Genomic DNA, 24342 nt, shown 5'->3' with positions numbered 1-24342 from the left:
ATCGGACTGCCAGATGGTGAAGCGTGATTCATCACTCCAGAGAACGTGTTTCCACTCCTCCAGAGTCCAATGGCGGCAAGCTTTACACCACTCCAGCCAACGCTTGGCATTGAGCATGGTGGTCTTAGGCTTGTGTGCGGCTGCTCGCCCATGGAAACCCATATCATGAAGAACCCAACAAACAGCTCTTGTGCTGACGTTGCTTACAGAGGCAGTTTGGAACTCGGTAGTGAGTGTTGCAACCGAGGATAGACGATTTTTACACACTTGGAGAGTGATATCATCAACCTTCAGCAAAACTGAAATTAAACCATATTCACTACTATATGGCTCCATATTCCTTAATATAGTGCACAACTTTTGGCCAAAGATTCATATGCTGCCACATAGAACTCTGGCCAAAAGTTGTGCACTATATTAGGGAATATGGAGCACAGAGGTTGGTGGCACCTTAATTGGGGAGGATGGGCTCATGGTAATGGCTGGAGCAGAATCAGACAAATACAACAGGTGTAGACCTTCCAGTGAAATGCTTACTTACGAACCCCTAACCAACAATGCAGTTTCAAAAAAATACGGAAAAGAATAAGAGATAAAAGTAACAAGTAATTAAAGAGCAGCAGTAAAATAACAATAGTGAGACCATATACAGGGGGGTAGCGATACAGAGTCAATGTGCAGGGGCACCTGTTAGTTGAGGTAGTATGTACATGTAGGTAGAGTTATTAAAGTGACTATGCATTGATGACAACAGAGAGTAGCAGTGGTGTAAAGAGGGGGAGAGAACAATGCAAATAGTCAGGGTAGCCATTTGACTAGATGTTCAGGAGTCTTATGGCTTGGGGGGTAGAAGCTGTTTAGAAGCCTCTTGGACCTAGACTTGGCGCTCTGGTACCGCTTGCCGTGCGGAATCAGAGAGAACAGTCTATGACAAGGGTGGCTGGAGTCTTTGACCATTTGTAGGGCCTTCCTCTGACACTGCCTGGTATAGAGGTCCTGGATGGCAGGAAGCTTGGCCCCAGTGATGTACTGGGCCGTTCGCACTACCCTCTGTAGGGCCTTGCGGTCGGAGGCCAAGCAGTTGCATTACCAGGCAGTGATGCAACCGGTCAGGATGCTCTCGATGGTGCAGCTGTAGAAGCTTTTGAGGATCTGAGGACCCATGTCAAATCTTTTTAGTCTCCCGAGGGGGAATAGGTTTTGTCGTGCCCTCTTCACAACTGTCATGGTGTGCTTGGACCATTAGTTAGTTGTTGATGTGGACACCAAGGAACTTGAAGCTCTCAACCTATATGCCTCTCCTGTGACACCTGGTGGTTCTACAGCTGAATTACAACCCTCTGGTAGAAGTTATGCCTCAGGGCTATACAACTCTACCTAAAGGAGACTGGATACAAGTTCCGCAAGGCCATACAGATACTACTAACATACAAACACACGTACAGGTGCATGTAAATAACTGAAGGGTGAACACAGTCTTGTGGCACACAGGAGATCTGGGTTTTTGAACCCAGTTGGTCACACACAGGGTTTCTGCGAACAGATCCAGGCATGGCGGCAGGGGCTGATGGTCCAGAAGGGCCTCCGGAATGTTCCGAGAACTGGAGAAGGACAGAAGAAGAGTGATGGAAGAGAGGAACTTGCAGTGAAGGAGAAGAAAGCACCCGCCAGCAAGAAGAATAAATGATTCAGGTTCTGTTTCTACCGGAGATGAGAGGAGAATGTGAAACCCATTAAACACAATATGACACACACTACTTTCCGCCTGCAGAATTATTACACACACTCCAAGATGTCAAACGTGTTATTCATGTACCCGGTGCATAATTTATTGAAACAATCAGCATGTCAGAGTGAAGCTAAAAGTCAAATGAACAGAATTGGCCAAACAGCTCAGATCAGTACTCACAGTGTTAGTAGTTTTACTGATGTAAACTTCTTACTTTCATCAAAGTCATTATCAGCGGGAAAACAATGTGCAAACAGTATGGTGTATGTGCATGGTGCTTAACATCACAAGATTATTTTGGGTGCTTGATCTAAAAGACAACATAGTTAATGTGTTTGACCCATATGTTAGAAGTAATAAACATTAGATACATTTACATGAAATCAAACAAACAAAAGCCCCTCCAATTCCCTTCCCTCTTTCTAGCTCTACTCCTCATTGCGTTCCTCCTCTCGCCCCTCCTGGTTGGCAGACGAAGCAAACGGGACGGGGTCCAACTCTAATAGTACTTTCCTCTTCCTGAGGGCGTGGTTTACCTGCTCCCGCTCCTGGAGGAGAGAAGGATGTAATAACATACATCTGATAGTTCCAGCCATTACAATTGATTTTATGCCGTATAGATGAAAAGTCAGTACCAAGTCAGTGCGTGTGTGTGTGTGTACCTGGGCTGTGAGAGTCCATCGCTGAAGAGAGAGACGTGTCAGCGCAGGTAGATGAGGAAAAGCAGAGAGCAGGGTTGGCAGCCAGGTCAGGGGTGAGGGGTTGGATGTCAGGAGTGAGGGTTTAGAGGTCAGGGGTCGCAGACTAAGGTCCAGCTCCTCCAGTGAGCCCAGCCCCCCTTCTCCTAGCAACCCACACCACCCCTCCTCCCCCACCCCTCCGTTATAGGACAGGTCCAACACAGAGAGGACAGAACGCCACGCTTACATACCACAGCTAGGGGCAGAAGGAAAGATTATTAAACTCACCTGTATTTGTGTCAGTAGGTATGTATAGAGTGCGTGATAGTGTGTATGCATGTGTGTACCCAGATGAAGCAGGTCGTCAGTGGTGAGGTCACAGCTGCTAAGGCGGAGCTCCTGGGTGGCTGACGGCTGCAGAGCTTCCAGTAGCAGTGCCAGACGCCCGCCCACCATCTTACTCCAGGACACATCTATACACTGCAGGTACGGCATAGCTAGAGCTGGAACACACACATACAGAATATTTTATTTGGATTCAAGCAGTCAAACAGAAGCCTCATCTTGAAGTACACTAGACTAGAATAAGAAGCAGCCAGTAATAGTGGAGTACCGAGTGCGCTGAGTGATTCCTGGTTCAGACTGCAGCCGTTGAGTGGGAGGAGTTTAATCTGTGACAGCGGGAGGGCAGAGACAATATCACTGACCACACCCCCAACCTCCTTATTGGATGACAGGTCCAGTTCCGTCAGCTCAGTGAGCGAGGGCAGCGCCTGGACTGGAGACAACACACACTCACATTCAAAGGTATGCAACAACTCAAGACATACCACTTCTCTCGCTCTCTCTCTCACACACACACACACACTCACTGAGGGCCTGTAGGTCTGTGTGTGTGAGGCAACAGAGGTGCAGGTCCAGGCCGCCCAGATGTGAGAGGAGAGCCAGGTGAGGGGAGAGGAGGGACAGCCCCCCGGCCACACCCTTATTACAGGACAGGTCCAATTGACACAGGGAGCGGAGGCAGTGGAACGAACCACCTGTAGAAAGAGGGGTTGATCAAATTAACAGATCTATGAGGACTGATAGATGAATTAGCCCCTAGACAAACACTAATCGAATGGCCAGTTTCTCTCCCTTATGTGTTATGTGACTGACATCTTACCCAACAGGCCGAGGGATTGTGTGGTCAGGCCACAGTCGTGTAGTCGTAGGGTTGTAAGGGAGGGGGTGTGGCTTAGGGAAGGGACTAACCCCCCCAAACCCCACACGCTGCCTTTCCCTGGCTCTGTTTTGGACATGCTGCCTGTGAAAGAAAAACAACATCAAGAAAATCTAAATATCATCTGCAACTAGATCAACTGCCATCAATGCGCCCAATAGGACACATCACTGCACTCTTTACTCCTCTGTAAACTGGTCATCTCTGTATACCCGTCGCAAGACCCACTGGTTGATGCTCATTTATAAAACCCTCTTAGGCCTCACTCCCCCCTATCTGAGATGTCTACTGCAGCCCTCATCCTCCACATACAACACCCGTTCTGCTAGTCACATTCTGTTAAAGGTCCCCAAAGCACACACATCCATGGGTCACTCGTCTTTTCAGTTTGCTGCAGCTAGCAACTGGAACGAGCTGCAACAAACACTCAAACTGGACTGTTTTATCTCAATCTCTTCATTCAAAGACTCAATCATGGACACTCTTTACTGACAGTTGTGGCTGCTTTGTGTGATGTATTGTTGTCTCTACCTTCTTGCCCTTTGTGCTGTTGTCTGTGCCCAATATTTTGTTGTCTGTACCCTGTTTTGTGCAGCTACCATGTTGTGCTGCTGCATGTTGTTGTCATGTTGTGTTGCTACCATGCTGTTGTTATCTTATGTCTCTCTTTATGTAGTTTTGTCTTTCTTGTCGTGATGGGTGTTGTCCTATATTTTAATTTAATGCATTTTTAATTCCAGCCCCAGTCCCCACGGGAGGCCTTTTGCCTTTTGGTAGGCCGTCATTGTAAATACGAATTTTCTCTTAACTGACTTGCCTAGTTAAATAAAAAGGTAAACATGTTTTTATAATAATAAAAAAATACAATTATAATAAGGCCTGTAATGTTCATCATAGGTACACTTCAACTATGACAGAAAAAAATATTTTTTTTCTCTCCAGAAAATCACATTGTAGGATTCTTAATGAATTTATTTGCAAATTATGGTGGAAAATAAGTATTTGGTCAATAACAAAAGTCATATACCCTTTGTTGGCAATGACAGAGGTCAAACGTTTTCTGTAAGTCTTCACTGGGTTTTCACACACTGTTGCTGGTATTTTGGCCCAATCCTCCATGCTGATCTCCTATAGAGCCGTGATGTTTTGGGGCTGTTGCTGGGCAACACGGACTTTCAACTCCCTCCAAAGATTTTCTATGGGGTTGAGATCTGGAGACTGGCTAGGCCACTCCAGGACCTTGAAATGCTTCTTACGAAGCCACTCCTTCGTTGTCCGGGCGGTGTGTTTGGGATCATTGTCATGCTGAAAGACCCAGCCACGTTTCATCTTCAATGCCCTTGCTAATGGAAGGAGGTTTTCACTCAAAATCTCACGATACATGGCCCCATTCATTCTTTCCTTTACACGGATCAGTCGTCCTGGTCCCTTTGCAGAAAAACAGCCCCAAAGCATGATGTTCCCACCCCCATGCTTCACAGTAGGCATGGTGTTCTTTGGATGCAACTCAGCATTCTTTGTCCTCCAAACACGACGAGTTGAGTTTTTACCAAAAATGTATATTTTGGTTTCATCTGACCATATGACATTCTCCCAATCTTCTTCTGGATAATCCAAATGCTCTCTAGCAAACTTCAGACGGGCCTGGACATGTACTGGCTTAAGCAGGGGGACACGTCTGGCACTGCAGGATTTGAGTTCCTGGCGGCGTAGTGTGTTACTGAAGGCAGGCTTTGTTAATTTGGTCCCAGCTCTCTGCAGGTCATTCACTAGGTCCCCCCGTGTGGTTCTGGGATTTTTGCTCACTATTCTTGTGATCATTTTGACCCCACGGGATGAGATCTTGCGTGGAGCCCCAGATCGAGGGAGATTATCAGTGGTCTTGTATGTCTTCCATTTCCTAATAATTGCTCCCACAGTTGATTTCTTCAAACCAAGCTGCTTACCTTTGCAGATTCAGTCTTCCCAGCCTGGTGCAGGTCTACAATTTTGTTTCTGGTGTCATTTGACAGCTCTTTGGTCTTGGCCATAGTGGAGTTTGGAGTGTGACTGTTTGAGGTTGTGGACATGTGTCTTTTATACTGATAACAAGTTCAAACAGGTGCCATTAATACAGGTAACGAGTGGAGGACAGAGGAGCCTCTTAAAGAAGAAGATACAGGTCTGCGAGTCAGAAATCTTGCTTGTTTGTAGGTGACCAAATACTTATTTTCCACTATAATTTGCAAATAAATTCATTAAAAATCCTACAATGTGATTTTCTGGATTTTTTTCTTCTCATTTTGTCTGTCATAGTTGAATTGTACCTATGATGAACATGACAGGCCTCTCTCATCTTTTTAAGTGGGAGAACTTGCACTATTGGTGGCTGACTAAATACTTTTTTGCCCCGCTGTATATAAACTGCAACAAATGAGTAAGGGCTGGCCCCCTTTTCAATTTAGGATTGTTGGCTTCTAGCACCCTATTCCTGTATTTTAATAATAAAGAGTTGAGCACCGTCCTCTGCGTCGGTCTGTGTGTGGGCCAGGAGAGGGTTGCAAGACGCATCCAACACACACAGTCTGGGGAGAACACTCACTATACCACCTGGGATGAGAGAGAGAGGGGAGAGAGACATTTCATTTAATCTCGTAGCAACTTTGTGTTTGTGTGTGTGTCTGTGCATGTGTACGTACCCAGTATAGTAGCGTCAGTTTCAGTGAGCTGGCAGGCCACCAAGTAGAGCTCTCTAAGGGTTGGGTGGAGTTTACCCACAATGCCTTGCAAAGCTGAGCCACCAATACCAGCATTCCAGGACAGGTCCAGAACCTCCAACACCGGAACACACTTCAATGCCTCACCTACACAACACACACAGGCAGTCTGCAAAATTGCCACTAATGTAAAGACACAGTAAGTGTTTAGGTTAGAGTCTCTTTTTAAGCCCCACCCAGAGCAGTGATGTCATCAGCAGTCAGCCTACAGCAGGAGAGCCTGAGGGTTCTGAGTCCACCCACGTTCTGGAGGTGAGAGGTCAATGATCTCAGACATCCTCCAATCAGCTCATTCCATGACAGGTCCATCTCCTCCAATAGAGACAGAGAGGGGAGCAAGGTAGCTGAGAGAGAGAGACAGGGTGGGCACAAAAAGATAACACCAACATAATATGACGAGTATGTGCGTGTGTGTCTTGAAATGTACGTTTGATTTGCTGATCCAAATAAAGTATTTAAATGTATGGGTGTACTAACCCAGTTCCAGTACATCAGTAGCAGTGAGGTCGCAGTGAGCCAGACTCAAAGTCCTGCTGTCTGCTCTTTTCCCCAGCCTCTTGACAAACACACACACACGACCCCAGCCCATGTCACACACACTCTCTGCTGGGTCAGTTGGGCCAGGAACGACACCTGGGACACAACACAAACACCAAACATATCACATGTTAAGTTATCCTAAGACACATTACAATTCCAGTAAAATGGTACTGACTATGGGCACTAAATACTTTTGCAGCTTATTGAGATTCTCACAGTCCACTCACCTGCGCCGTCCCTCTCCTCCTCCGCCTCTCTGTCCTCAGGAAGCACTCCACTCTCGGCTTGGCGGGACAGGAAGCGGCCAGACGTTGACTTCCTGTCTGAGGTCGTGCGTTTCCTGCGGATCTGGTTCATGATGAGGTCAAACGGCGAACGTCCCCGCCCCCGCTGGACATCTGGCCAATCACAAACAGACATGATTAGATGCCTACTCAATCCCAAATGGACCCTTACCCTATACCCCAACCCAGTTCTTGAGAGCCACAGGGTGTGCAGTATTTTGTTCCAGCTCAGCTCTAACACACCTACTCAGTCAAGTGATCAATTGAATCAAGGACTGATGTATGGCCATAACAACAGATCAATCAGATTTTCCAATCTCATTCCAAACATTTATCATATTTTAATCATCAGTAGGACATAATCAGTTGGCTAGGAGATTAATATTGGAGCCTAGACCTGTATAGGAGCAAAAACATAAAGCAACATACCTGATGATTCCATTCTTCAGTGCAGCTCAGCAACTCAAATAGCTCTGTAACAGCTTATGATCATACGGTGCACAGATCACACACACGTTGACACAGATACCATTTTACATGACAGTTTCTGCCTAGAAGAGGAGCAATACTTCTGTATTCAATCTTTTGAGTAATAGGCCTACCGAATTTAACACTGAAATCTTATTAAAAACGCAATCGACCTCCCCCAAAGAAACACAAGCTGCGTGCGTCTTGTCTCTTATTGCGAAAAACATGACATTTTTCGGCATTTAAAGTTCACGATACATACTTTTTGATCCGTGTTATTGCCTGACCGCCGAACTGCGTCTGTCGCAGGTGTAGGCTACTTCAGCTCCAAGTAGAGGCTGTCCTGTACAGGTATAGGATCGGCTTGGCGTCCCCAAACCCCCTTCAGCTCAATAAACGCCAAATTGACCTTGGATCAGCGTCTACATTTGCGACTCCTTCGGATATTGTCACTCCGTGTTGACGCGTGGTGTCTCGTGCTCTTCAGGTGCTGTCTTCAGTTCTTTATCACAGCAAATCGCCGCATATTTCTACAATGTTCTACAACGATTTTAAACCTAACCACTCTGGTAGCCATATGCCAAACTCTAACATTAAATTAAGACCAAAAAGCAACTTTTGTTTTCATTACTTACGATATAGCCAAGGCAATTTGGACTTTGTGGCTGTGGTAACGAGTTACAACCATCAGGTGTGCCATCCATCCAGGAAGTAGACTTCGGAACTCCTTTAGTAAACAAAAACGACAGCTTGCAACATAATAAAGATTGAGCTAAAATCATTTTTTTCATCTAGGTCAAACAGAGATGATTGAATAACGCTGAAATATTTGGATTGATCAATAAATATTTTATTTATTACAGGATTACATTCATATAATAACTTAATTATCATTATATTACATATCACCCAAGGATAATAATGCTATAAGACTACTCAAAGGAAACATATGTGGACTTTATGTAGCCTACATATTGACTTCATGTAAATATTTAGCCATTTTTTACTGGAAATATGTAAGTACAGTAAAAGCTGTTTCCCAGAAATCGAGCAAATAATTCAACTCTCGATCTCTGCATAAGAGGGTATGAATCTGAAATGAGACAGTGACAAGGGGCATTGCGATCTCATTTATATACGACAAACACTTTTCCAGGCGTTGTGAGATCTGATTATTTGTGCAACACAACTGCAATAAAGAAGACCTGAAACGCAACTATGTATCTTCTCTAACTGTGCTGGATTTGCACAGAGGCCTTCATTGGTAAGATCCTCAGAGGATGGAGACTACAGCTAAATCAAATCAAACTTATATAGCCCTTCTTACATCAGCTGATATCTCAAAGTGTTGTACAGAAACCCAGCCTAAAACCCCAAAGAGCAAGCAATGCAGGAGTAGAAGCATGGGGGCTAGGAAGAACTCCCTAGAAAGGCCAAAACCTAGGAAGAAACCTAGAGAGGAACCAGGCAATGAGGGATGGCCAGTCCTCCTCTGGCTGTGCCAGGTGGAGATCATAACAGAACATGGCCAAGATGTTCAAATGTTCATAAATGACAAGCAGGGTCAGATAATAATAATCACTGCCTCCCGGGTGGCGCAGTGGTCTAAGGCACTGCATCGCAGCGCTAGTTGTATTGCAGTGCGGCTTGGTTGGGTTGTGTTTCGGAGGACGCATGACTCTCGAGCTTCGTCTCTCCCGAGCCTGTACAGGAGTTGTAGCGATGAGACAAGATAGTAACTACTAAAAACAATTGGATACCACAAAATTGGGGGTAAACAAAATAAATACAAATAAAATAATAATAATCACAGTAGTTGTCGAGGGTGCAACAAGTCAGCACCTCAGGAGTAAATGTCAGTTGGTTTTTCATAGCCGATCATTGAGAGTATCTCTACCGCTTCTGCTTTTGAGAGTTGATAACAGCAGGTCTGGGGACAGGTAGCACGTCCGGTGAACAGGTCAGGGTTCTATAGCCGCAGGCAGAACAGTTGAAACTGAAGCAGCAGCAGGGCCAGGTCGACTGGGGACAGCAAGGAGTCATCATGCCAGGTAGTCCTGAGGCATGGTCCTCGGGCTCAGGTCCTCCGAGAGAGAGATAGAGAGAATTAGAGAGAGCATACTTAAATTCACACAGGACACCGGATAGGACAGGAGAAATACTCCAGATATAACAGACTGACAGAAAGATCTCCGCCAAGTCACAACCCATCGAAGTGTCGGAACCGCCAGTGGTCACTCTCGATGGTTTCTTTCCTCTGCACAGACTCTGTGACCACACCCAGGTACCAATTTGTATTTTGCACAACTTCAACATCCCAGCTATGTGTCCCTGAGTTAACTCCATCACAACCCATGATCCATGTAAAGTAATCAAATCTCTCTGGGTGGTCAGGAAGCTTCTGTCTCTTCACTCTCTCTCACACTGATCAGATCCTTAGACAATGTGAGATCTGGATGGACAGTGTTGGGGTCCAGAATCACAGGATCTGAAGACAGGGAGAACAAGGTCTCTGTTCTAGCAAACGCTGTGACGACATGGCAGAATCCCTGAAGATGTCATGGCACAGAGGACAGGAGAGATGGTTTTGGAGGCTTTGTCTCCTCAGGTGGAAGAGGTTCAGGAGCAGTGTTCTCCTCTGATTGAGGTTTATCTGTCTCCTCTGTAATTGCTGAAATAAAAGGCTTCCGTTTCAAAATTGGTTGTAAGAACACCAAGATTTCACTTTGTCAGTGAGGGAAAATGTACACTAAGTGATATTTCAAACCTAATGTGAGTAATTACCTGATGGGTTGTCAATTTGTAGTCCCTCGGCAAGAATGTTGAGGTTTATCTTCCTGAGGATCTCCAGCATTCTCAAGTCCATAGGGCTGCATCGTTATATCCACAGTGTCTTCTCTCTCAGCATGCTCCAACTTGGCCTTTGGGATGTGACTAAAGTAATCAGCACACCATTATTCTGGTGCCATTTAAGTCTCCTTTCTTCAGCTCCTCCAAAGTGTTCAGCAGCAGCTCAGGAACTGATTTCCACAGTGTAAATCACCAGATAGACGACCACAAAGTGGTTTACTTTATCGTTTTTGGAAGGCAGTATTCATGCATTTCCCATTATCCTATAACATTCAGACCGAGCTGAATGTTATAGCACTGAGCTGAACTTTATCCCAACAGGTGAGTTAGGGGTGGAGTTTACAGATAAATCATTACTGAGTGTTTTTAGCTGTACTCAGGCTTTACATGTGACTTCTCTCGTTTTTTTGTTAATACATTATTCATAAACCCTCATTGTATTCTTGCCACTTGTCTGCTTTAATTGGACAGAAACATGTGTAAATAGATCATTGCATAATAAAAAGTATCCAATCAAACCCTATAGAATATTAAAGAACAAACTCACAGGCTTTTGTTCCAAATGTGCATTTTATTAGATTTCACTGAAAGCTGTTAACAGCAGAACACACAGCACTATCAACCATCTGTTACTCCAGGGCTTATTCAGGATGGAGCAACACTTACTGTACAGCCAGATAGAAATATATAAAATAGAAAAGGACAGGATTCTCTGTCATGTGGAATTAATAGGAACTCATGTAATCTCAGCTCTATCCATTACATTTCTATCTGTAGCGTTGTGAGTGTTGCCCCCGGTTCCATCATTCCCAGTCCTGCTTTGGGAGATAGTCATCTTAAAACCCCAGACCAGCTACCTTTCTTTACCCTCCCTGGCTGCATGTCAATACTTTACGGTGTCTTCCTCATTCGTCTGCACTGATCTGAAAACAAGACAGATGAAAACAGTAGATATCTATGAGGAACCTGCTTTCACCTGTCACAGTTCTTTATTTATCAGTGCAGATGTAGGAGAGGAGACGTAGTGAGGAAGCCAGTATAGATATTTAAGATGCAGCCTCCTTCCTTCCCTCTCCCGGGTCAGGTATCCCTCTCTCGGCAGCTGTACAGGTGTGTGTATGTATGAAAAAGAGTATGTTGGGTGTGTAGTCTTGTTGAGAGGGTGTCACCATGGAGACACACTTCCTGTTTGGTTGCTCAGTCGTCGTCCACAGTAGGGGTGATGGTCACGCCCCTCCTGATCTGGCCCCAGCCAATCAGACTGCAGAGAGAAAATAGACAACCAATAATGCGATAGTCAGGGTAAACAGCCAAACACATATACACATACATACACATATATATATTTACACATACACATATATACAGTGCCTTGCGAAAGTATTCGGCCCCCTTGAACTTTGCGACCTTTTGCCACATTTCAGGCTTCAAACATAAAGGTATAAAACTGTATTTTTTTGTGAAGAATCAACAACAAGTGGGACACAATCATGAAGTGGAACGACATTTATTGGATATTTCAAACTTTTTTAACAAATCAAAAACTGAAAAATTGGGCGTGCAAAATTATTCAGCCCCTTTACTTTCAGTGCAGCAAACTCTCTCCAGAAGTTCAGTGAGGATCTCTGAATGATCCAATGTTGACCTAAATGACTAATGATGATAAATACAATCAACCTGTGTGTAATCAAGTCTCCGTATAAATGCACCTGCACTGTGATAGTCTCAGAGGTCCGTTAAAAGCGCAGCGAGCATCATCACTAGGCGGCAGGGTAGCCTAGTGGTTAGAGCGTTGGACTGGTATCCGAAAGTTCATCGCAAGTTCAAATCCCGAGCTGACAAGGTACAAATCTGTCGTTCTGACCCTGAACAGGCAGTTAACCCACTGTTCCTAGGCCGTCATTGAAAATAAGAATTTGTTCATAACTGACTTGCCTAGGAAAATAAAGGTAAAAATTAAATTAAAAAGAACAAGGAACACACCAGGCAGGTCGGAGATACTGTTGTGAAGAAGTTTAAAGCCGGATTTGGATACAAAAAGATTTCCCAAGCTTTAAACATCCCAAGGAGCACTGTGCAAGCGATAATATTGAAATGGAATAGTATCAGACCACTGCAAATCTACCAAGACCTGGCCGTCCCTCTAAACTTTCAGCTCATACAAGGAGAAGACTGAGAAGACTACAAGATGCAGCCAGGAGTCCCATGATCACTCTGGATGAACTGCACAGCTGATGTGGGAGACTCTGTCCATAGGACAACAATCAGTCGTATATTGCACAAATCTGGCCTTTATGGAAGAGTGGCAAGAAGAAAGACATTTCTTAAAGATATCCATAAAAAATGTTGTTTAAAGTTTGCCACAAGCCACCCCAGAGACACACCAAACATGTGGAAGAAGGTGCTCTGGTCAGATGAAACCAAAATTGAACTTTTTGGCAACAATGCAAAACGTTATGTTTGGCGTAAAAGCAACACAGCTCATCACGCTGAACACACCATCCCCACTGTCAAACATGGTGGTGGCAGCATCATGGTTTGGGCCTGCTTTTCTTCAGCAGGGACAGGGAAGATGGTTAAAATTGATGGGAAGATGGATGGAGCCAAATACAGGACCATTCTGGAAGAAAACCTGATGGAGTCTGCAAAAGACCTGAGACTGGGACGGAGATTTGTCTTTCAACAAGACAATGATCCAAAACATAAAGCAAAATCTACAATGGAATGGTTCAAAAATAAACATATCCAGGTGTTAGAATGGCCAAGTCAAAGTCCAGACCTGAATCCAATCGAGAATATGTGGAAAGAACTGAAAACTGCTGTTCACAAATGCTCTCCATCCAACCTCACTGAGCTCGAGCTGTTTTGCAAGGAGGAATGGGAAAAAATTTCAGTCTCTCGATGTGCAAAACTGATAGAGACATACCCCAAGCGACTTACAGCTGTAATGGCAGCAAAAGGTGGCGCTACAAAGTATTAACTTAAGGGGGCTGAATAATTTTGCACGCCCAATTTTTCAGTTTTCGATTTGTTAAAAAAGTTTGAAATATCCAATAAATGTCGTTCCACTTCATGATTGTGTCCCACTTGTTGTTGATTCTTCACAAAAAAAATACAGTTTTATATCTTTATGTTTGAAGCCTGAAATGTGGCAAAAGGTCGCCGAATACTTTCGCAAGGCACTGTATGTATGTATGTATGTATATATATATATATACACACACACACACACACACACAGAGTCAAATCAACCCCTCCCCTCTCTCTTACCGCCAATGTTTCTCCACACGACGGCTGAGAGCGATCTTCTCTCCAACCTCTGTACAGACAGGGTTGGTCAGGACGATCTTGGCCAGATCAGCCTTCACTGCACTCACTCTGCCGCCCGTAGACAGACTCCCGATGTTCACCATCAACACCTCGTTCTTAGACAGCTTCTGGACCTGAGGGGAAAAACACAGAAACAGAAAGAAGACTGAGTTGGAGTAGACAAAACCTCTCACTTACTGACACACTCTCACTGGGTGCGTCTCTAAAGACGCTTTCTCCTCTAAATGTAATTTTAAAATTCTGTCTGTTACCATCCACAACATTGCAACAGCAAGCCTAGGAGTATCAGGCTACAGTTCCAAGGGTACATTGCTGACCTTGGCGGCCTTCTTGTCTCCTTCAGTGCGGACTCCCAGAAGCCTCCTCAACAGGAAATAGGAGATTTCCAGTTCTGTGAAGATCTCAGGTAGTGCTCCGACCGCTCCCAGCACCTGGCCAACCATACGGTCAGCTCTGCACAGGGTCGGATCAATCTTAGTGCCTACACCTGGATAGGACAGAAAACACACATACCTGAGTATTTAAACCTATATTAGAAAGAACACACACCTGACCCACCATACTGTCACAGTAACACACAAGTACATACCAATCAGTCCTCCGGGTGCTGCGTACTGTAAGTCGTTGTGTTCAGCAAAAAGTGAGACGATCTTGGAGAAGATGGGTTTACACATCAGCTTCCCCTCATGGTCCTTAGACACGATGCCAGGACGCACCTCCAACTCCTGACCCACCTGGAGAGGGACCAATATATAAAAGGAGGGAGGCAGGTAGTGAGAGAAAGAGGGAGATGAGACAAGAAAGAGAAAGACAGGGTGAATGAGACAGGAGAGGAGAAACAGAGAGAGGAGGGAGTGACAGAGACCAGGGAATGAAAGTGAGTGAGAGCTTCATGAGAACTTTGCGCCATAGGACCACTTACCCATGATGCCTTGGGGAAGAGGAAGTGAGTCCTACCTTGAGCACGCCTTTTAGAATACTGCCTCCGGCCACACCTCCTTTCAGGTCGTCAACCTCACATCCCGGCTTGTTGACATCAAACGACCGGATCACTGAAACACACAAACTCAAACCACATTAACACACCCACAAAACATACACACAACACATGATAAACTGGTACAAGTCATCACGTGTCTATTCTTACCAATCAGTCTAGGTTCTGAGGTGAAGTCTCTGATGGGGACAGGGATCTTCTTGACAATGTATTCACACACCACCTCTATGTTGTACTTCAGCTGGGCTGAGATAGGAATAATAGGTGCTCCCTCTGCCACTGTACCTACACACAACAGGAGAGAGGTTACACACACTTTAAAAGGAGAGGCAGAGGGGTTAAACATCTACATTCACTACGCTCAGGCAAACAAACACATTCAGAAACACACACACAATGCTTTACAGGACAGAGCTATTCCAGCCACTGACCCTGTACGAAGGCTAGGATCTGTTCGTACTGCTCCTTGGCCTGGCTCTCCTTGACCAGATCAATCTTGTTCTGGAGGATCAGGATGTGTTTGAGCTTCATGATCTCTATGGCAGCCAGGTGCTCAGAGGTTTGGGGCTGGGGACACGACTCGTTACCCGCTGGGAGAGAGGAAGGAGAGGTGTATGTATGTATCAAATCAAAATCAAATCAATGTTTATTGGTCACATAACATATGCACATCTGTTAATCGCATCAATGTTAGAGTCCGGAATAAAACAAACACATACCGGTCAAAAGTTTTAGAACACCTACTCTTTCAAAGGTTTTTCTTATTTTTACTATTTTCTACATTGTAGAATAATAGTGAAGACATCAAAACCATGAAACAACACAGTAACCAAAAAAAAAACGTGTTACAACAAATCAAAATATATATTATATTTGAGATTCTTCAAATAGCTATCCTTTTCCTTGATGACAGCTTTGACTGGCTTGGCATTCTCTCAACCAGCTTCATCTGGAATGCTTTTCCAACAGTCTTGAAGGAGTTCCCACATATGCTGAGCACTTGTTGGCTGCTTTTCCTTCACACCGTGGTCCAACTCTTCCCAAACCATCTCAATTGGGTTGAGGTCGGTGATTGTGGAGGCCAGGTCATCTGATGCAGCACTCCATCAATCTCCTTGGTCAAATAGCCCTCACACAGCCTGGAGGTGTATTTTGGGTCATTGTCCTGAAGAAAAACAAATGATAGTCCCACTAAGCACAAACCAGATGGGATGGCGTATCACTGCAGAATGCTGTGGTAGCCATGCTGGATAAGTGTGCCTTGAATTCTAAATGAGTCACAGTGTCACCAGCAAAGCACCACCACACCATCATACCTCCTCCTCCATGCTTCACAGTGGGAACCACACATGCGGAGATCATCCGTTCACCTACTCTTCGTCTCACAAAGACACGGCAGTTGGAACCAAAGGACAGATTTCCACTGGTCTAATGTCCATTGCTCGTGTTTCTTGGCCCAAGCAAGTCTCTTCTTATTATTGGTTTCCTTTAGTAGTGGTTTGTTTGCAGCAATTCGACCATGAAGGCCTGATTCACGCAGTCTCCTCTGAACAGTTGATGTTGAGATCGTCGGTTACTTCAACTCTGTGAAGCATTTATTTGGGCCGCAATCAGAGGTGCAGTTAACTTTAATGAAGTTATCCTCAGCAGCAGAGGTAACTCTGGGTCTTCCTTTCCTGTGGCGGTCCTCATGAGAGCCAGGTTCATCCTAGCGCTTGATGATCTTTGCGACTGCATTTGAAGAAATGTTAAAAGTTCTTGAAATTTTCCAGATTAAAGTAGGGAAAATATATATATTGTCAAACTGAATGTATTCAACTGAAATGCATCTTCCACATTAACTTTGAGAGAGGTGCGGGGGGCTGCCCAGAGAACAGTGGGTAAACTGCCTTGCTCAGGGGAAGAACAACACATTTTTACCTTGTCAACACGGGGATTTGAACCAGCAACCTTCCGGTTACTGGTCCAACGCTCTAACCACTAGGCTACTTGCCGCCCCCAAGTAATGATGGACTGTGGTTTCTCTTTGCTTATTTGAGCTGTTCTTATCATAATATGGACTTGATCTTTTATCAAATAGTGCTCCTGTATACTACCCCTACCTTGTTACAACACAACTGATTGGCTAAAACGCATTAAGGAAAGAAATTCCACAAATTAACAAGGCACACCTGTGAAATTCAATGCATTCCAGGTGACTATCTCATGAAACTAGTTGAGAGAATGCCAAAAGAGTGCAAAGCTGTCATCAAGACAAAGGGTGAAGAATCTCAAATATATTTTGATTTGTTTAACACTTTTTTGGTTACTACATAATTCCATGTGTTATTTCATAGTTTTGATGTCTTCACTATTATTCTACAATGTAGAAAATATTAAAACAAAGAAAAACCCTTGAAATGAGTAAGTGTCCAAACTTTTGACTGGTATTGTACATATAAATAATGGTGTGTATAAACAGTATGGATATGATAAATTGAAATTTTTTGTTTAACGTTTAAAAACGACCACTATAGGTTTTCCGTTTAAAATTAAAATAAAAATCATAAAATTCCACGTCAATTCACAATGTAGAATAACGATCCTATTATATATGTTTGACCGTAACGGCCGGGCAATTAATGTATATCCACCACAACCCTTTACAGACATACAACGCAGCTACAGACATACAACGCAGCTACACGTGATAACTTTTCAGACAATTAAAAAAGTGCCGCATCAGAGAGTCTGTAGCTTTTCAGACAGTAGAATTCTGCTCAGGCATATCATGTTCTATTGTTTCCCTGACAACAAGAAACATTGCTGATTGATGTGCTGCTGTGTTGTTTCTAATGGTAGGGTAGCTAGATGTGCTTTATTTCTACTAAATGTTTTGGTAACTCACAGTATTTCAATAACTTTAAAGCACTATTTTAAGAGAACGTGGTCTGCGTGCAGGCAGGCAGGCTGCGCGCAGCAGATCAAGATGTGATTGACTGTTCTGGACGCATTGCGATAGTCCCTCTTCAGAAGCAGCATTACTTTACAGACAAGTAAAACGCCGTTCATATCTCCAGAGAAGGTTTTGTGTTTGCATTTAAAAAGCCGTAGTGTAGCCTACCCTAACAGACCACATTCCATTATATCTGAAAAGGGTAATCGATACAGGCTACCGGTAGCCTACTGTCATTTCATATTATGAGAACAAAACACCTTCTCCCACTCAGCAACGAAGAGTACCCTGTGCTTCCAAGACTGGCCAGAAGATACCTCTGTATCCCGGGAAACATCGGTTCCATGAATAAACTAGGATATTCTAAATCAAATATAAATGTTATGCCACAAGCACCGAATACAACACGTGTAGATCTTAACGTGAAATGCTTACATAAAAGCCCTTAAACAACAATGCAGTTCAAGAAATAGAGTTATGAAAATATTTACTAAATTAAAGTAAAAAATAACACTAAAAAGGCTATATACAGGGAGTACGGGTACAGAGTCAATGTGCAGGGGTACAGGTTAGTCAAGGTAATTTGTAAAATATGGGGGTCAAAGTAAATTGTCCAGGTGGCCATTTGATTAATTGTTCAGCAGTCATGACTTGGGGAGTAGAAACTGTTAAGGAGCCTTTTGGTCCTAGACTTGGTGCACTTGCCGTGTGGTAGCAGGGTGTGAGAGGACAATTAACATGTTTACCTGCTTTGTTTAATATTAATAGTTAACAATTATATATACTTAACAAACTGTAAGACATTTCAGTTCTACTAATTCTGTGTTTTCATCAGGGTGCATACTCCAGCTCCCTGCAGCTAGTCAAGGCGTGTGGTCAAGGACATGGGTTTTACTCAAGATAGTAGAGGTCAACCGATTATGATTTTTCACCGCCGATACTGATTATTGGAGGACCGAAAAAGCTGATACCGATTAATCAGACGATTTTGAACATTTATTTTTAATAATGACAATTACAACAATACTGAATGAACACTCATTATAACTTAATATAATACATCAATCAAATCTATTTAGCCTCAAATAAAAAATGACATGTTGAATTTGGTTTATATAATGCAAAAACAAAGTGTTGGAGAAGAAAGTAAAAGTGCAATATGTGCCATGTAAGAAAGCTAATGTTTAAGTTCCTTGCTCAGAACATGAGAACATATGAAAGCTGGTGGTTCCTTTTAACATGAGTCTTCAATATTCCCAGGTAAGACGTTTTAGGTTGTAGTTATTATAGGAATTATAGGACTATTTCTCTCTATACCATTTGTATTTTATTAACCTTTGACTATTGGATGTTCTTATAGGCACTTCGTTATTGCCAGTGTAACAGTAAAGCTTCTGTCCCTCTCCTCGCCACTACCTGGGCTCGAACCAGGAACACATCGACAACAGCCACCCTCGAAGCAGCGTTACCCATGCAGAGCAAGGGGAACAACTACACCAAAGTTTCAGAGCAAGTGACGTTTGAAACTCTATTAGCGCGCACCCAGCTAACTAGCTAGCCATTTCACATCGGTTACACCAGCCTAATCTCGGGAGTTGATAGGCTTGAAGTCATAAACAGGACAATGCTTGAAGCATTGCGAAGAGCAGCTGGCAAAACGCACAAAAGTGCTGTTTGAATGAATGCTTATGAGCCTGCTGGTGCCTACCATTGCTCAGTCAGCCTGCTCCATCAAATCATAGACTTAATTATAACACATAGAAATACGAGCCTTAGGGTCATTAATTTGGTCGAATCCGGAAACTGTCATTTCGAAAACAAAACGTTTATTCTTTCAGTGAAATACGGAACCGTTCCGTATCTTATCTAACAGGTGGCATCCCTAAGTCGAAATATTGCTGTTACATTGCACAACCTTCAATGTTATGTCATAATTACGTAAAATTCTGGCAAATTAGTTCACAATGAGCCAGGCGGCCCAAACTGTTGCATATACCCTGACTCTGCGTGCAATGAACGCAAGAGAAGTGACACAATTTCACCTGGTTAATATTGCCTGCTAACCTTTCTTTTAGCTAAATATGCAGGTTTAAAAATATATACTTCTGTGTATTGATTTTAAGAAAGGCATTAATGTTTATGGTTAGGTACACTTTGGAGCAACGACAGTCCTTTTTCACGAATGAGCACCGCATCGATTATATGAAACGCAGGACACGCTAGATAAACTAGTAATATCATCAACCATGTGTAGTTATAACTAGTGATTATGATTGATTGATTGTTTTTTTATAAGATATGTTTAATGCTAGCTAGCAACTTACCTTGGCTTCTTACTGCATTCCCGTAACAGTCAGGCTCCTCGTGAGGTAGGTGGTTAGAGCATTGGACTAGTTAACCTAGTTAACCTTAAGGTTCCAAGATTGAATCGCTGAGCTGACAAGGTTAACATCTGACAACATCTGTCGTTCTTCCCCCGAACAAGGCAGTTAACCCAGTTAAGGCCGTCATTGAAAATAAGAATGTGTTCTTAACTGACTTGCCTCGTTAAATAATGTTGTAATTTTTTTTTACACAAAATCTGCAAAACCAGCATCCAAAAATACCGATTTCCGATTGTTATGAAAACTTTAACATCGGCCCTAATTAATCGGCCATTCCGATTAATCAGTCGACCTCTACAAGATAGCGGTACCTGGAACTGACAATTGATTTAACGGGTTGGTGATAAAACATACAGCATGCATTTCATAGAATGAGTTGGTGTTGGATAACGATGAGAGGAAACAAACTCTGGTTTCTATACAATAAGAACAGTCTTCACAACAAATGCTATCTGACTGGGGGGAATCCTCCTTTCTCATATATCAAGTCTCACCTTTTGAACCATTCCATACATCTGATGTTCGTCATGTAGGCTAAGAGGGTGCATCTCTGCTATAAAATATATTTGTATTCTTTCTATGTCAGAGCTGCTTGGCACTACAATCAAGAGTGTTGGGTCGACCAGCCTCACCGGCTGCCTTACATTTTGAATAAAGTAACATCCCGATCGGTGATTGACCTTGTCTTTCCTCATTATTGATTAGAATTTCAACAAGAAGAGAGAACAGTCTATGACTTGGGTGACTGGAGTCTTGACCATTTTTTTAATCTTCCTCTCACACACCGCCTAGTATAGGTCCTAGATGGTATCAAGGCAACAGACCAAAGACTGAACACACACTCTCCTAATTAGCAAAGAGAAAGAGCAGGCAGGCCAGCACAAGGGAGTGAGAGGGGCCAACAAAACCGTGCGCCTAGTAGTCTAGTGGTAAGAGCGTTGGACTAGTAACCGAGAGGTTGCAAGATCGAATCCCCAAGCTGACAAGGTAAAAATCCATCGTTCTGCCCCTGAACAAGGCAGTTAACCTACTGTTCCAGGCATATAACACAGAAAATAACATTTTTTGTGATAATTGCACTGTGATTTGAATTATGTAGGGGGTCAAAAAAATCCCAAACAGAATTTCTTAACGTTAAGGATCCACCTTTGTTTAAACGTAATTCCCAACGTTGTATAAACACTCCTAGCCTCATGGACATTATACGAATAGACAAGGTGTGTGTGGATGAGAATGACAATTGACGTCATATTAACATATCAGAGGTGGAGTCTTACCAATGAGGAGGAGGGCAGCGTCCATAACAGCTGCTCCGTTCAACATAGTGGCCATCAGAATGTCGTGACCAGGACAGTCCACAAAGGACACATGTCTGACCAGTTTGAAGTTACCCTTGGTTCCAGGGATGTCTGTAGGGAACTCATCAGGAGTACTGGAGCCACACGACCTGTAGCACTCTGGCCTGGGACAGCTGGGATCATCCAGCTTGTACACCTAAAGCAGGGAGGGGAGGGCAGGTCAGTAGGGAAACATCACCTATGCTACTGGTACTATGCCATTTCCATTCTCTCACATGTATTCTGCCCATGTCACAGCCCTTCCTCATGTGTGATCCTATTTCTGTTAGGGTCAATGGCCACTGTTGCTTACCTTGGCATTAGCGTAACCTAGCTTGATTGTGATGTTCCTCTCTAGCTCGTTCTTGAAGCGGACAGTGTGAACCCCTGAGATGGCCTTGACCACCGTCGACTTCCCGTGGGCCACATGACCAATGGTGCCTACAGGGCAGGGAGGACTGAGAGTGTTACTGGAGGTGCTATGTGGAGGAGGGTATTAGGGGGTCAATGCTCACACGTAGGGCTACACTATTGATCAATTTCACAGAAATCGCAATACTGACATGTGCAATACCCATATCGCAAGATGTGGCATGCAATATTTTGAAACGCATCTCAGCAGTATGTAATGTCCGTTTTTATAGTTTACTCCTTTGTTTTTTCTCCTCAAGGCTGCTTCTCACACACAAACCCATGTTACTCAAGCTGCGCAGTTCCTCCTCCTCGCTGTTGGATTCACCCTATGTTTGCATGCTGTTCTATTTAGGTCAAATGCATCAACCGATTGTTCCAAACCAGAACATTCTATTTCTATGATTCCAACAGTTCACCCAAGTGTTTTGATTTATATTGCAAGTGCAATATTTGGTATATATATATATTTTTAAGCAATTACATTTTGTTCCCCTATGCTGCAGCCCCACAGCATAACATTGCCAATAATATGTCTGAATCCTTATTTCCACAAAGGCAAATGTCAACATACAATCAGACAGGCTAGAATCAGATCAAGTGAGGGGTGTGTCATCTATGGCTGATTTCCCCAGGTCTCAATTTAGACACCACTACTGTAGGGGATTGGTTCTGGTTCACTCACCAATGTTGATGGTGGCCTGTCTGCTGATGATCTCTTGAGAGAGAGGAGTCAGGGTGGACACATCCTGTTGAGAGAACACACACAGGTCATTGAAGTATGCAAAGTGTAGCACATGGGGATGTGAAACTTACTCCTCAACCTTGTCTTGCCACTTGAACCGCCAAACTGTAACTTTTATGTGGCGCTGACTGGTAAGACGCTTCAGGAAAGCTGTCACGTCTGCAAGCAAGGCAGAGGTCCTGGGTTCAAGTCTGGTGGAATCAGGAGTGGTATCGCTAAGCAAGCAGCGTGACGTCCGTTATAAAATTATGGTATTTAATCTAGTGGGCTAATAACATTATGAGAGAGCTAGCCGTGAGAAGTAAATAATGGATGATTTATTGTGTGAGTATCGTGAGCTATGACATTGTGAAGCAGACAGTGGAAGCCTAATCTATTCTGCATAATTAAACGGGACCTGTGGAGCGGCTGGAAGTTTACGTGACATGCTCCTAGTGAAGTGACCATCAGGTGCTGATGATACCATGGTAAAATATCCCCATCAATAATATCGACTAATTGAACAGCTAAATTACAGCGTATCTCAATAATATATTTTTAAAGTGTTGAGTATAGGTCATTCACACAACGGAATGGGCTGTTGTTCAGTTGTGCTGCGACATTTCCTGTCCATTCAGGGAAGATGTGCACTGAACAGCTGTTTACTTTTAATTTCAGTGACAACTGCACATACACAACTGAATGCAAACACGACTGACTTGGAGGAACAAATGCACTTGTAGGTCTAGAACGTTACTATATATGAAAGAGAAAACTGTCTTTACTCATTGGGCATGGCTGAATATGGACAATCCCCACGTTGCTACGACAGCCAAGCTAATGTTAGCTAGCTAGTTACTGTTAGCATGTGCCGGTAAAACAGTCCCCTTCTCTGAGCCCGCAACAACATCATTATTCATATTTTGTTCGGTGACTTTTAAAGAATCTAACCATCACTATCCATATCAACAATGTTGAAAAGATCAACACTCACCAGATCATTTAGATCTTGTTTGGAAAGATGAGGCTGACCCAGCGTTATTCCAGACTCGTCACCCGCCATCTTAAACGTAAAAGGAATTTGAGTATGTTGCGGCGATTGCCTGAAAGATTTAGTACACCAAATTCTACTCAGCAAGTTGTGTCTCCTGTAATATCACCAGTCAGACATGACAGTTGTCAGAAATTAGATGTTTCATCGTGTGTTATCGTGAATTGTATAATAGAAATGTATGATATATTTGGTGAACAACTCAAAAAAGGGTCCTTTCGTTAGGGATGATGCAATATTCTAATTCACTAGCAATTCAAAGCCCTTCTTTACACAATATTCACTGGTGCTGTTGACAGCTACTGTGAAGTAACTGCATATAATTAATATCGTTTCATCGATGTGCTTTTGTTTGATTTACTCATCATAAAAGAAGTGAGAAAGAACTTACTATACATGCGTTGGGTCCGTCCTTTATTGATGATGTCACTCGTTATTTGTCCATTTGTAGTTTTTTCATAAATCTTTATTGTCAAGTGCCCGCTCTATGTTAAATTATACATTATCGCTCTCATTTTCTCAATAGTATCTCATTCTCCATATCCCGTCAATCCTTCACCAGCACAGCCCCTCCACCATCAATAAGGGATCGAAGCTTTCACCTGGATTCGATTGGTCAGTCTATGTCATGGAAAGACCAGGTG

At 43.4% G+C, this 24342-nt stretch overlaps 2 protein-coding genes across 2 annotated transcripts; both read right to left on the bottom strand.

The window, feature by feature from the left end:
- Positions 1 to 1802: 1802 nt before the first annotated feature.
- lrrc31 (leucine rich repeat containing 31) lies at positions 1803 to 8393 on the bottom strand. Its single transcript, XM_064949402.1, is given in 14 exon segments — positions 1803 to 2277; positions 2392 to 2633; positions 2636 to 2665; positions 2757 to 2912; positions 3023 to 3187; positions 3282 to 3449; positions 3575 to 3715; positions 6131 to 6220; positions 6310 to 6474; positions 6564 to 6731; positions 6865 to 7020; positions 7155 to 7325; positions 7641 to 7693; positions 7942 to 8393. Coding segments are annotated over 13 exon segments (1785 nt in total). The 5' UTR covers positions 7654 to 7693; positions 7942 to 8393; the 3' UTR covers positions 1803 to 2157.
- Positions 8394 to 11080: 2687 nt separating this feature from the next.
- On the bottom strand, positions 11081 to 23746 carry LOC135522797 (eukaryotic translation initiation factor 2 subunit 3). Its single transcript, XM_064949401.1, has 11 exons — positions 23642 to 23746; positions 22609 to 22672; positions 21826 to 21953; positions 21453 to 21669; positions 15288 to 15446; positions 15007 to 15141; positions 14817 to 14911; positions 14449 to 14593; positions 14177 to 14346; positions 13800 to 13972; positions 11081 to 11790 (listed from the first exon to the last, which is right to left on the bottom strand). Exons 1-11 carry the CDS (start codon positions 23708 to 23710, stop codon positions 11727 to 11729), a joined length of 1419 nt encoding a protein of 472 aa, XP_064805473.1. The 5' UTR covers positions 23711 to 23746; the 3' UTR covers positions 11081 to 11726.
- Between the last annotated feature and the right edge of the window lie 596 nt (positions 23747 to 24342).

Source organism: Oncorhynchus masou, chromosome 30 (genome assembly GCF_036934945.1).
Source record: "Oncorhynchus masou masou isolate Uvic2021 chromosome 30, UVic_Omas_1.1, whole genome shotgun sequence".
In the NCBI taxonomy this organism is placed as follows: domain Eukaryota; kingdom Metazoa; phylum Chordata; class Actinopteri; order Salmoniformes; family Salmonidae; genus Oncorhynchus; species Oncorhynchus masou.
Note: the sequence above shows the minus strand (reverse complement) of the source record. Positions and strands in the feature narration are given on the sequence as shown.